We start from the raw sequence: 13,266 nt of genomic DNA on the forward strand, positions 1-13,266 counted from the left end.
CTGAACAGCATAACATTGGTTGAAACTTACGTGCCTATTTATAATTTCTTGTCCCTCTTACCCCTTTGATCCTTGCATATGGGATAAGTGGCTTTACATGCATTATCTTTAACATTTCACCATTTAGAAAATTCCAATTGCTACTTGTGCATCAATTCTTTTTATAACGTACTTTAAAATGAATTTAAGGCAATTAATGTCCCACCAACCATGACTTAGCTAAAACCTTAAAAATGACGTACATACAACTAGAATAAAGTACATACAACAAACATAAAGCTGTAAAGACTACATAAGCTACATATAATTACATGATTACGACTGAGTAACATAAAGTATACCATCTTAACGCATCATTACGCTGATATGCATATAGTCTAAGATAATATGCTATTGTTTATGGAATCTTAATTTTATTAACAATTTTGTCTTACTATACTTCTAATGTCTTGTGTATGCAGAGATCTATCTTACAACCAGTTTTCCGGAGCTCTTCCAGGATGGCTGAACAGTTTGACAGTGTATGCAAATAGGAGTAATTTCCGATATGAAGTCATCAGTTGACTTTTTAAACTAATTTGATATCACTGTCCGTTATTATTAGTATCTTCCTTCTTTACTAGTAAATGTCAGCATCGATCGTTGGGCAATCAACAAGCCTTTTTCTATCAGCTACATTGCATAATTTATAACGTTATATCATGACATGCAGGAATCTGGTAGGAAATTACTTCGCAACAAATGAAACAGAGAATAGGTAGCGACGCCCTCTTTCTATCTCTTATTTCACTTAAGAGCAAAGACAAATGAAAAATATGAATTATAATTGAAAAATATTGTTTGATTTCACCGACTAAAGGGAAAAATGCTAGAATTTAATAGACTATACAAAATCATCGGTCTAATATTTATTCAGGATATAAGCAACTGGGCATGAGTCTGAAACCTGTGTCCTAATATCCTGAATTTTTATCTTTTATATTTTTCAGAATATTAAGTGGTGTTTCTTTTCGACTATAATCATCGTGAATAATCATTATAATTGGTAATTACCAACAACTTCGCTCTTACAGATTTTCTGGGAGAGGATTAGGTTGCCTCCAACGGACCTTTCCTTGCAATGGAGCTCCACGTTGTGAGTTATTTTAACCTCTTCCCTTTTAAGTACAAAAGTTGCATTTCACACAGGGTCATCTGTTTTATTCCTATGCAGTAGTGTGTATATAGGATCCTGCACTTGAAATTTGGGGGTAATGTGTGTATGTAGGATCCTGCACTTGACATTTGGGGGTAACTTTTCAGGTAAAGTATGTATGTAGGATGCTGCAATTGAAATTTGGGGGTAACTTTTCAGGTAAAGTATGTAGGTAGGATCCTGCACTTGAAATTTGGGGCTAACTATTCAGGTAAAGTGGGTTTTATTAATGAAAGCAACAACATTAAGGTTTTCATTTTCTTTTCTTTGTTTTGTTTTTTTGTATATAGGATCTGCACTTGAAAATTGGGGTAACTATTCATGTAAAGTGTGCTTAATGAAAGTAACAACATTAAAGTTTTCATTTTCTCTTTTTTTTGGTTATGTTTTCAAATGCATGTTGCTTTTACATATAAAATTACCTTTTATAATCGAATGAATATGTTCTTCTCATGGCCCATTAAACCTTTGATCTTCCTTGTTGGTTTCAATTGAGAAGATTTTACCTTTTATAATCGAACATAGTGAATATGTTCTTCTCATGGCCCATTAAACCTTTGATCTTCCTTGTTGGTTTCAATTGAGAAGATTTTAGCAATGAGTCGTTTGCATAATTTGATACAATTTTCAGAATTGTCCTATATTTTGATAGCTTTATGTTATGTCTCTAATTAAATTAATTTTTCTGAGAAGAATTTCCATTTTTGCAATTTGGGTGTTGGGAAATATTTTGGCATGTAAACATTGGAAAAGTGGGTGGAGGGAGTCCCCAATTAGTTTTTGGAAAGATGGAACGCCCCAATATTAGAAAAAAAGGAAAAAATTTAAATTGGTAGTGGATGGGGGGCCACTCAAAAAGGGGAATTGGAACCCGTAGGAAAAGCGAGCGAGGGGGAGAAGGAGGTCGAATTGGTGGGGGCCACAAGGAGAGAAAAGGGGGCAGCAAAGATAAATAGAAGGAAGAGACGTCATTTTGGGGGCTTTTGACAAATTGAATTTCTGATTTAGAGTACTCTTGAGCAGTATTTCTAGCAGAAATTAGTATTCCAATCAGCGAGCAGCATCAGAAATTATTGTGGAAGGGCGTAGTTCACTCTAGGACCATTTCCATACTTGGGTCCATGAGATATTTCTGCGTTTGGTTGGGCTTATTGAGGAGAGGTGCCAACTGATATTTCATAATTTTCTGAGCACATTTGAGGCGAGTGCATCCATTTCCCTTCAACGACAATGTCTAGATTTTTTAGGGCAGCACAGAGATTTCCTGGGTTGAGTCCTTGCAGCTTGTGGGCATCATATTCTCACTTGGGTTTGTTATTGATTGCTATAGAAAGCTCAGGTGCCATTGTTCCACTCATTTTGTACCCAATTCTATCTAGAACTAATAAAATGACTCAACTTCCAGTTATTTTTCCTTGTGCAAAATTGTAATTTGTGGATGTGTGTTAAATTTACTTGTTATTCATAGTGCATGCTTATCTTTACACTTAATATTTCCATTTAAGAACATTACAGTGGTATTAGGGCATGATCTTGGCTAGCTGTGGGGAATCTAGTAAGATCATGGAGGTGTTAGACACACAAGCACAGTGATTGGTGAACTTATGGACACTCCAATGACACAAAAATGGAAGAGTACACAGGGGATCATGGAGGAGTTGATGAGGCAGAGCCAACAATTGGTGAGGCAGAACCAACAGATTTTAGAGGGGATGCAACAAATGATAAATAACCAGCAGAGAAGCCAAGCACATGCACACACAACCCAACAGTACAACACCCATACGTATGGCCAGTTTGGCCATCCTACCATGCCTCATTTTCTGGATGAGCCGGAGAAGGAGAAGCATAGGTCAGAGGCTGGATCATCATGTAGAGGAGGGTAGTTAGAGGGTGAGACCAGGGGGCGTTTCTACTGGTGGAGACCGGGCCTTAGATGTCAGGAGCCTGAGGAGGAGGTTGAGTATGTGGACACACAGGATGGTGAGGAGCACATCGATATACCTAGTGTGGCGCAGGAGTCACCATTGTTGGAGACCTCTTTGATAGCACCAGTTGACCCCTTGGGGGAGAGAGTAGAGTATACACCCCTAGGGCCATCCATTGACGAGCTGCCAACAGACACAGAGGTGTCATTCGTTCTCGAGGTATCCATTGGTGAGGTATATGGGGGGCGTCACCGATTTTTCAGGTGATAACAACGCACAACAGGTCGATGAGGTGCCAGGAGACATCGCTACTGTTGATAAGGAATCGATAGGTATAGAGGCACCTAGATCTATGACAGAGTTATCGGACGACAGTCACCTACAACTGACCAATGAGGATGTTCTATATGATGGGTTGTTGATGGAGGAACAATTGGAGGCTCAAGTTGAGGCCATGATGGAGGAGGATGTACAACTGTCCTTTGGGGTAGACATTGACGAGGAGTAGCGCAGAGAGCACATGTTGGTATTTCAACACAGTTTGCTTTAGAGGTACACCGATGGGGCCTGCAGTATTATTATCTCACCCTTATGCATTGGATTGAGAGTGGCAGAGTTGTCTAGACAAATCATAAGGGATGACCAGGTCAGTAGGGGCCAACGGCTTGAGTTGAGTGGGGCACAACGTCATCATGGAGGGCTTGTCTAGTACACAAAAGATTGCACATTCGATACCTCCTTTGGGACTGGATGGCAAGAGGTGCTCAGTTGGTACTTGATGGAGCAGGTTAGGTGGTTGGGTACATCCATGATTGCATTTCAGCAGAGGTCGTGGATTACCAGAGGGGCTCAAGGGCGAGATTTTCGTTGGGATCCAGGTGGGTTTTCCCATCAGATCATAGAGCTGATGTGTGACAGTGGTAGTTGCGTGATGGATCTAATGATTGGGCACACCCACATTTATAGATCTACATCAACACTAGTGACAGGGTCGTTGGTCAAGAGAGCAGGAAGAGTCATATAGGCATATTTGTCGAGCGTGAGATCACAGGGTGATTAGCCTACTCTGAAACGAGTTGGTAGGAGGAGGTGGCATCGGTAGGCCACCGAACAGGGCATCATATGGAGATAGTGCTCTCCCATTCATGTATTGGGAATTAGAGCTATTGAGGTTCAACACCGCAACGCTATGTCCGATTGCATGTGAGGAGTTGGGCCACTTAGGTGTACCTGGGCAAATGAGGAGTTGTAGATCTCTTTGTGGTGGGTGTACTGTTGATTTTTGATAGCATCGGATGCGCTCTAGCTTTGAAATTTGGTGGAGAGACTAAGGCACATGAGATCTCCAGGACCCAGAAATTGTTTGGATAAATTCCACCCAAATGAGGAGTTATTAAAATAATTAATATTTCTAATGGGTTCTTAAGTCTAAACTTAGGAAAATAAAAATATTAATGGGTAATAATAAAGATAAGGGTGATGTTGGCTTGTATGGGCCCGACCCAGGTTTAGAGGTGATTTAGCCAAGCAAATCGCGGTACTACTGGCCTTTTCGGCAATAGTCCGTGGAGCGCGGACTGAGGTCTCACCTGAAGTAGTATGGGAGGGTGCTAGAACCAGGTTTCCACACCCTAGGGATGTTTGATGGGCTTCTGGGGGTTCGTGGTCCGACCCATCGCTACACGCACTTGCTATTCCTTCGCAACCTGTGTTGTTGTTTCTGCGCAGCCCTACTTGGGCCGCGACCCGTATAATACCCAAGTTACTTGCTAATTAATCGATTACTTAACTTGTGTGTGTAAAATTAATGGTTATTACAGCATATTCAACAATCATATCAGTGCGCGCGATACATAAACTAATATAAACATAAAGAAGACAATGCACAGAAAATACACAGAAATAAGAATCAACTTCTCTTTATTAATCTTCAATCTCGATTACAGACTCGACGCCGCCCTATGTACTCAGCTGCAGGGGTCCACGTACTCAACTGCGGACTCTACTAGGCCTCTGTGCACTCAGCTGCAAAGCCTCTTCCTACTACTACGACCCAATAAACTTAGAATCATACTCTAAGCTTGAACCATTCCTTCGCTACTCTCTCTATTATCCACTATCTTTTCAACTTAGAGCCTTTCTCTATTTATACAAGCCCATGGTCTGTGGACCATGGGTAGGCCGACATGACTTTACATTACATTACATTGCTTTAGAGCGGACAACCCTATGACTTAACCTCTACTTCGCGCTCCGTGCCCACAATTCGCGGAGTCTTACAAAACCTTTGACCAAAACTTGGGCTTTGAGCCCAAAAACCTGTTGTGGGGGGATTCCATGCCCAACAAGCCCCCAACACAATCATCGTGACTCGTCCTGAGTCACTCTGCTGGTGCGGCGATCTTGGCATGGAGCCCCTCCAACTGTTCTCGTATTGCCAGGAGGTATGCAGCTCACTGTTCTGCAGTTTGTTGGACTTGCTACATTCATGCTTCCGAATCATCCGCATCTAAATCATGTCCTTTCTTTGGTACCGGCTCCTCGGCTCGCAAACACTGTGCTTTGGCCGATTAGTCAGATAGCCGGCCCACCCGGGTGGGCTTCAAGCGACTGTCGTTTACTTTTCTTAGGAAGGGTTCTCCATTGAGTTTGACTAGCTGGACTGCTCCTCTGTCTGTGACCTCCTTTACCACGTATGGTCCCAGCCAGTGCATTTTGAATTTTCCCAGGAATTTTTCAAACTTACTGTCATACAGTAGCACTAAGTCGTTTACCTTGAAGGTGCGTAACATGATATGGCAGTTGTGCCAGGCCTTTTCACGCCGCTTTTGTACCTGTTGATGAAATCTAGCTAGAAATCATTCTTCCTTGAGTTCTTCTAATTGCGCTAGCCTTTCTCCCAGAGCTTCGCAGTCCGTCATGCCTATGAGTGCTGCTATGCGCAGACTAGGTACAATGTATTCCATTGACATGACAACTTCCGTACCATAGACCAACCGGAAGGGTGTCTGTCCTATCAATTTCTTGCATGTTGTCTTGTACGCCCATAACACAATAGGTATGTGCAGGTCCTAGTCGTTCTGTTGCGCGCTACATACTTTGGTCAGCGCAATCTCCAGGGTTTTATTGAATGCCTCTACTGTGCCATTGGCCTGTGGGTGGTACGATGTACTTTTCTGATGATACACCTGGAACTATTATGTGAGCACGCTGATGGTTTCATTCAGGAAATGTGTTCTATGATCGCTCATTAAGATTTTTGGACAGCTAAATTGTATCAACACATTTTCGAACAAAAACTTCGCAGTCGTGGCGGCTATGCGGTCCTTGACCGGCTGTGCTTCCACCCATCGTGTCAGGTACTCTGTCACAGTGATGATGTAGCATGCGCTCGTCTTTCCTTGAGGTTTGATCGGTCCCACAAAGTCAATTACCCATTTCTCAAACGACTATAGTGTCATTTGGGGATTTAGTGGCATCTCGTCCCTTCGTGATGGTTTCCCTGTCCTTTGACATATATCGCAAGCCTTCCAGTGCGCTTTCAAATCCTGGTGCAAGGTCGGCCACCATAACCCTGCGCGAAGCATCTTCTCTGCGGTTGCGCTTCTTGCATAGTGTCCTCCTGCAACACCCCCATGTTCTTCCGCGAGGATATGATTTCGTTCAAATTCAGGTACCTATCTTCGCAATATCTCATTGTGGCCCATCTTGTAGAGGTGCCTCGTGATGACAAAAAAGTCCATCGCGCGTACCACCAATTCCTTCTTCTATTGGATTGAGTACTCCTTTGGTGCAACCCCTGTTGTTAGAAAATGGATTATATCTTCGAAGTGTCTGTCCTCGACGCACACTGCAAAGAGTTATGCATCAGGTAGTCCCTCCAAATTTGTTGGTTCCTCACCCGTCTCAATTCGTGAGAAGTGGTCTGGTCCTGCGTTTAAGCATCCCGGCTTGACTTTGACCTCAAAATCATACTTTTGAAATAGTAAAAGCCATCTGCATATTTTCCCCCACAACACAGGCTTGTTCACCAGGTATTTCAATGCGTAATGGTCGGTATACATCTTGAAATGTCCTCCAAGTAAATAGTGTCAGTATTTTTGGAGTGCGTACACCATTGCCAACCCCTCACGCTTGGTGGTAGAGTAGTTCTTTTCTGCTTTGGACAATCGTCGGCTTGCAAAGATGATCAAGTGATCCACCCCCTCTGTGCCTTCCTGTGTGAGTACGGCTCCCAACGCGATACATGACGCATCAACATGTACATGAAATTCCACGTCCCATTTCGGGAAGACCAAGATTGGCACGGAGGCCAGTTTCCCCTTCAGGACATCCAAACTCTTCATGCAATCATCATTCCAGCAATATGTAACATCTTTTTTCAATAATTTTTCCATTGGCACGGTTATTTGGGCATAACTTTTGATGAACTTTCTATAGTATCCAGTGTGTCCCAAGGTAGCGCATAATCGTTTAACACTTCGCGGTGCTTCCAAATTGAGGATAACGACAATCTTCACAGGATCCACCATCAGTTCTTTTTTGCAGACCACATGTCCCAGCAGGTTTCCGAAGGGAATGAGGAATGTGCACTTCTTCAGGTTCAGCACAATTTGGTATCGGCGACAAGTATCCAACATCAAACGTAAGCTCACTACATGGTGCTTAACTAACCAAAAAATATTCTGATCGTCCAAATAGACCTCCAAAAACTTGTGGATGTATTCTTTGAACGCGGCTACCATGATGCGCAAAAGCGTTTTTCAGTCCAAACGGCAGTATCGTGTATTGAAAGCATCCCCATTCTGTTGTGAAGGTCATATTGCTCCTATCTTTTGGCGCGATCTTGATCTGATGGTACCCTAAGCAGTGAGAACCCATCCGTGAACAAGTATGCTTCCTGACCGCCAACTTTCTGTAGTACTTCATCTGTGAATGGTGTTGGGAATGGATCATGTACGCAGGCGTTGTTCATCTTCCGAAGGTCTACACATATTCTTATTTCACCCTTCTGTTTTTTCTCCTGTACTACCATAGGACTCACCCAATCAGATTCTTCCATTGGTTCAATAATTCTGGCTGCGAGCATTTTGTCTAATTCGTCACAGACCTTTTCTTTATACTTCGGATTCAAGCGGTAAGGCTGCTGCTTAACTGGCTTTGCGTCGGGTTTCAGGGTGATCTTCATTACCCCTAAATCGCCAACAATCCCCTTTAAGTCCGTAATTTTGGTTGGGAACAAGTCTTGGTATTCGCAGAGTAACTTAGCGACCTTATCGACCGTGGCATCGTCCCAATAGTCACCAAGCGTTGCGTACTTTGGCTCTGCCTTTGTTCCAATGTTGACCTACTTCGTCTTTAGCAGCACGATGATGTTGGGGTCTTCTAGTGATGGTCCACGAATCTCGCGAGAGCCTTCTATTTCTAAAATGTGAATGTTCCGTGGGTCCTCATCATCCTCCTCAATATTCACGTTATAACACTCTAGTGCGCTGCTTAATTGTGTCGCCCATTCTGGCTGAAGTACTCCCAGTGGCTCCTATGGTATTTTGAAGATAGTGGCTTTTACTACTTGTAACGCATCGTCAACAATATCCAACCTACGATCTTCAAATGTGAACATTAACAAGAATCCCTAGCAGAAGACATCCCATTCGCCTGTACCATGGCGGAGCTCCGTCTTTGTATACCAATTCATGGGTATGACGTCCAGGGTATGGTAGAATAGATGTATCCATTTAGGTTGTGGTTTTTCCCCATAGACCTTGGTCCATTTCACGAGGTGCGTGCGTGGATCATCTCGTCCGTCATATTTGTTGACTAACCATATTTGTGGTTTCCCAAATCGTAGGCGCATCATTCTTCTGCAGCCGCGCAAGTCCTCGAAATTTCCAACCATCATGCGGGTGTTGCACACAATGCCCATTACAGTGCATTGAACCACTGCTATTCTGGTACTACACTTTCAAATTTGCTCAGAAATTCATCCATTTCTAACAATCCATCATATGTCGGCAGCTCCCTTGCCTTTGTTATCACGCAACGCAATGACCTGATCATCATGTTGCAGTTCAACGTTGTTACTTCGTGCAGCTGATTCTGCCATCGCTCTATCTCTTTGTCTGAATCGGAAGTGCAGGATCTTCCACGCTCCCATGAAATCCTTCCATCTGCAGTTGGATTCACCCAATCCTCTCCTTGCGCAGTTATCTTGTAAATACAGTCGAGATCGTCATCACTATTGTCGTCGCACACCGGTTCAGTGTATCACGCTCCTTCGACTAGATCCAGTGGCACTACTGCGTGTAGTGACTTTTTCTCAAAGATCATTTTGAGCTTTTTTATATTTATGACTCTATTCATATCGGTGGCCCAGTCTATTCCTAGTAGCGCGGGATAGGGATTGCTGTCATCGACAATCTCTATCACTTCAAAATCCACCTGCGCGCTTGCACCTTCAATATCGACTGTCACCCCTTGCAATCTTCCCATGGGAAAAATCTTTTGTTGGTTCGCCATTCGTAACTGAATAGGGGACCATTGTAACGTGGGTCTGCCCATGCGCTCCCATGTTTGCTTTGGTAGTACATTCGCGTCCAAACCCAGATCCAAGATTACTTGATCCATTTCATACTCACCTATTTGCGCAGTCAACCTCATTTCCCTTCCTGTGCACAATGCATGCTTTCCAAGTTTCCAGACCATGCATGGTTGTCCTGGCTCTGCTCACCTAGTGATAAGTTCTTGTAGTCCTTTGACTGCCTTGCTGTCGTGCAATAGTTTCATGCATGTCTCCAGAAAGGTAGTGAGCATTGAAGGATCCATCCCTGGTTCTAGTTGATCCTTACTACCTGAAGTGGAGGCCTCCGTGAAGCTCTTCTTAGCTTCCATGAATGTCTCCTTCGCACGTTCTAAATCAAACTCGGGTTCCTTTGTAGGAGCCTTGCGAACCCACGTGCTTTCTTCTGGCTGCTTCCCTTTATCATCTCCCATGGTCATACCGCTCTTGAGCATCATGTTTACATTTGGGTCTTCTTCGTGCAATTTAGACTTCATCATTTGTAAATTCTAGGTTGGAGGGGGCTGGAGTACCCCCTTTTCGCGCATCCTCGCTATCAGCGAAGGGAAATCTTTTGCCTCATGATCAAACTAATTACAGTACCAACATGATATTCTAGTCGGGTTTGTACAATCGTGGGCATAATTCCCTAGCCCTTCGCAATTGTAACAAATTATTTGGCCATGACCCCTTCCTAGTCCCATTCCGCCTCAACCCCGACCGCGCCCTTGAAACCTAGCACGTGCCATCCCTGCATTTGGGTTGACAGCTCGTGTTTTGGTCTGCACCCTGTAGGCAGGAGTCTGATCCATCATTAGTTCATAGCTTCGGCAAGTGCATTCGTCATGGCCTACCAACCTGCAGAAATTACAAAACAATTGCTGGGACGTTTGCGTATACTTCTGCAACAGATGACAATTATCCGTGGTGTGTTTTCCTCCTACCTGGCAGATCGTGCACCATAACGCAGACGCTGCGCTCGACCCTGCCTGTGCCTCTTGCCTTAATGGCATTGGCCCTCCTCTTGCCAAGTAGTTCGCGAACACTAGATAGTGGTCCTTGTCGTGCCCTTGGCCTTTGCATTTTATGCACCATACTTCCTCGCGCACCTCTGGCCGAGGTGTCCTATCTTGTTTCAAAATTTGCATTTCCAGACACAGATTCTACAATTGCATGTGGATTTGTTGGACTCCCAACCCAGGGTCTTGTATAGGGGTCTCATGCAATCTTATTGCCATCTCCAATGACTCGACCTAGGTGGAAAGTTTTTGCTGTGACAACACCGTCCTTAAGTGTGGTGTAAGTAAGGCCACAAACCATGCGCGATGTTGTGTGTCTGTTAATGTCATATTGGCTTCATGGATCATACTCTTCAGCCTTTGGTCTAGATCCTAGGGGGTCTCACCCGGGAGCATCGCGATCTCCTTAAACCCGATGATTGATTGTGTCTCTGATTTTGGCTTGCTAAATTCCCTGTTTAGTGCGGCCTGGATCCCTACAATTCCTGCGTTCGTGTGGTCATTAGAATGCTTGATATACCACATTAATGCGCGATCCTGCAGTGCGCTTACCAGCGTAGCCTTTTTAATATTATCATCCATGACGCCCTGTGCTTTCCATACTTCTCTTACCACGAACCAGAATTGGTCCGGATCTTCATTTCCTACTCCTCTGAAAACTGGTAGTTTGATCACACTCGCCATACTAAACTACGGTGGTGGCAGAGGTGGAGTGGGTGGAGATGGAGGTGAGGGGGGTGAAATGGGTGGCGGTGTGGGTGGAGGTGGTAAATGTGGAATTCTCTATCTTATCAAACTGACCGTGCTCGCGGAGAAACTTTCATGAGCTCCTCCTCGCTTTCTTGCAAGGTTGAAATTAAGGGACTGTTTTCCAACTCTTCACTACTTCTGCTTCTGTAGATCTTTCCGCTTCGCGTAGTCCCAAACATTAATTTATTTGCATAACCTGCTTTTCACAAAATAACATCTTAATCCAAGTGTTCAAAGATTTAATATACTTACCTCGCGGTCCCTTGAGAAAACGTCGCTCTGCCTCACTGTAGCTGACGGTCGTGTCTACCACAAACTCAGTGATAAATCCTCTTATTATTCGGTCGAGCCAATGGTCCACAGCTCGCGCTATCTTATCTTCTGATGCTTCTAGTTTGTGCACTAGTTCTAGAGTCCACACTATTGGTTTGTCAAGCCTACACCTTCCTTGACTGTCTTCTAACTTCACGATCCACTCATACAGCTCAGATGGAAAGGATGCAAAGAAAATTTTGTGGATTTCTGTATACAAGTAGTGCTCCAACCACTGTTCCTTAGATACTCACAGATTTCTGTTCTCCTGTGCCGCGAACTCGTGAATCTTCTTGTCCAACCACTCTTCAATTTCTTTCTTCATTGGGTTCCAGTGGCACGACATCAGACATCCTTTATGCAGATCTCGATCCTGGTAACGGAACCATTTGTTGGCTTGGATGGGCCTGACCCATGTTCAGAGGTGATTTAGCCAAGAAAATCCCGGTACTACTGGTTCTTTCGGCAACAGTCCGTGGAGGACGCACTGAGGTCTCACCCAACGTAGTATGGAAGGGTGCTAGAACCATGTTTCCACACCTTGGGGATGTCATGGGCTTCTGGAGGTTCGCAGTCCGACCCATCGCTACGCGCACTTGCTATTCCTTCGCAACCTGTACTGTTGTTTCCGCGTAGACCTACTCGGGGCGCGACCCGTATAATACCCAAGTTCCTTGCTAATTAATCAACTACTTAACTTGTGTCTGTAAGATTAATGGTTATTACAGCATATTCAACAATCATATTAGTGCGCGCGATACATAAATTAATATAAACATAAAGAAGACAATGCACAACAAATACACAGAAATAAGAATAAACTTCTCTTTATTAATCTTCAATCCCGATTACAGACTCGACACTGCCCTGCACACTCAGCTGCAGGGGTCCGCGTGCTCAACTGCGGACTCTACTAGGCGTCTGTGCACTCAACTGTAGAGCCTCTTCCTACTACTACGACCCAATACACTTAGAATCTTACTCTAAGCTCGAACCATTCCTTCGCTACTCTCTCTATTATCCACTATCTTTTCAACTTAGAGCCTCGCTCTATATATACAATCCCATGGTCCGCAGACCATGGGTAGGCCGATATGACTTTACATTACATTACATTGCTTTAGGGCGGACAACCCTATGACTTAACCTCTACTTCGCGCTCCGCGCGCGCAATTCGCGGGGTCTTACAAAACCTTTGACCAAAACTTGGGCTTTGAGCCCCAAAACCTGTTGTGGGGGGATTCCATGCCCAACAGGTGAGAAGCTTCTAAGAGATGAGGATCAAGTTTGTTTTAATCTTAGAGGTTGATTAGAGACTTAATTTTGGTCGTTGATTCATCAACAGGAAAAGTATAAGAGAAGACTTGAGGATCATTTGGATATACACTGGCAGATACTTAGTATCCCAAGGAAAATCAATTCTCAAGGAGAAGGAGATCGATTTCAAAGGGAGAGTTGCAGGCTGGAGGAAGAGGAGGGCATTAGCGACAGTCAGTGACTGAG

General features: G+C 44.0%; 1 protein-coding gene across 1 annotated transcript in view; it reads left to right on the top strand.

The window, feature by feature from the left end:
• LOC149227579 (uncharacterized) overlaps window positions 1-13,266 on the top strand; it is a 472,348-nt gene that overhangs the window by 295,827 nt on the left and 163,255 nt on the right. The window contains exons 15-17 of the mRNA XM_089380541.1: window positions 462-521; window positions 713-757; window positions 1,074-1,135. Of these exons, the coding sequence (XP_089236667.1) occupies window positions 462-521; window positions 713-757; window positions 1,074-1,135 (167 nt within the window). The remainder of the gene's footprint in view (window positions 1-461; window positions 522-712; window positions 758-1,073; window positions 1,136-13,266) is intronic.

Source organism: Pinus tabuliformis, chromosome J (genome assembly GCF_031772625.1).
Source record: "Pinus tabuliformis cultivar Carrire ecotype Pingquan chromosome J, CPIR1, whole genome shotgun sequence".
In the NCBI taxonomy this organism is placed as follows: Eukaryota; Viridiplantae; Streptophyta; class Pinopsida; order Pinales; family Pinaceae; genus Pinus; species Pinus tabuliformis.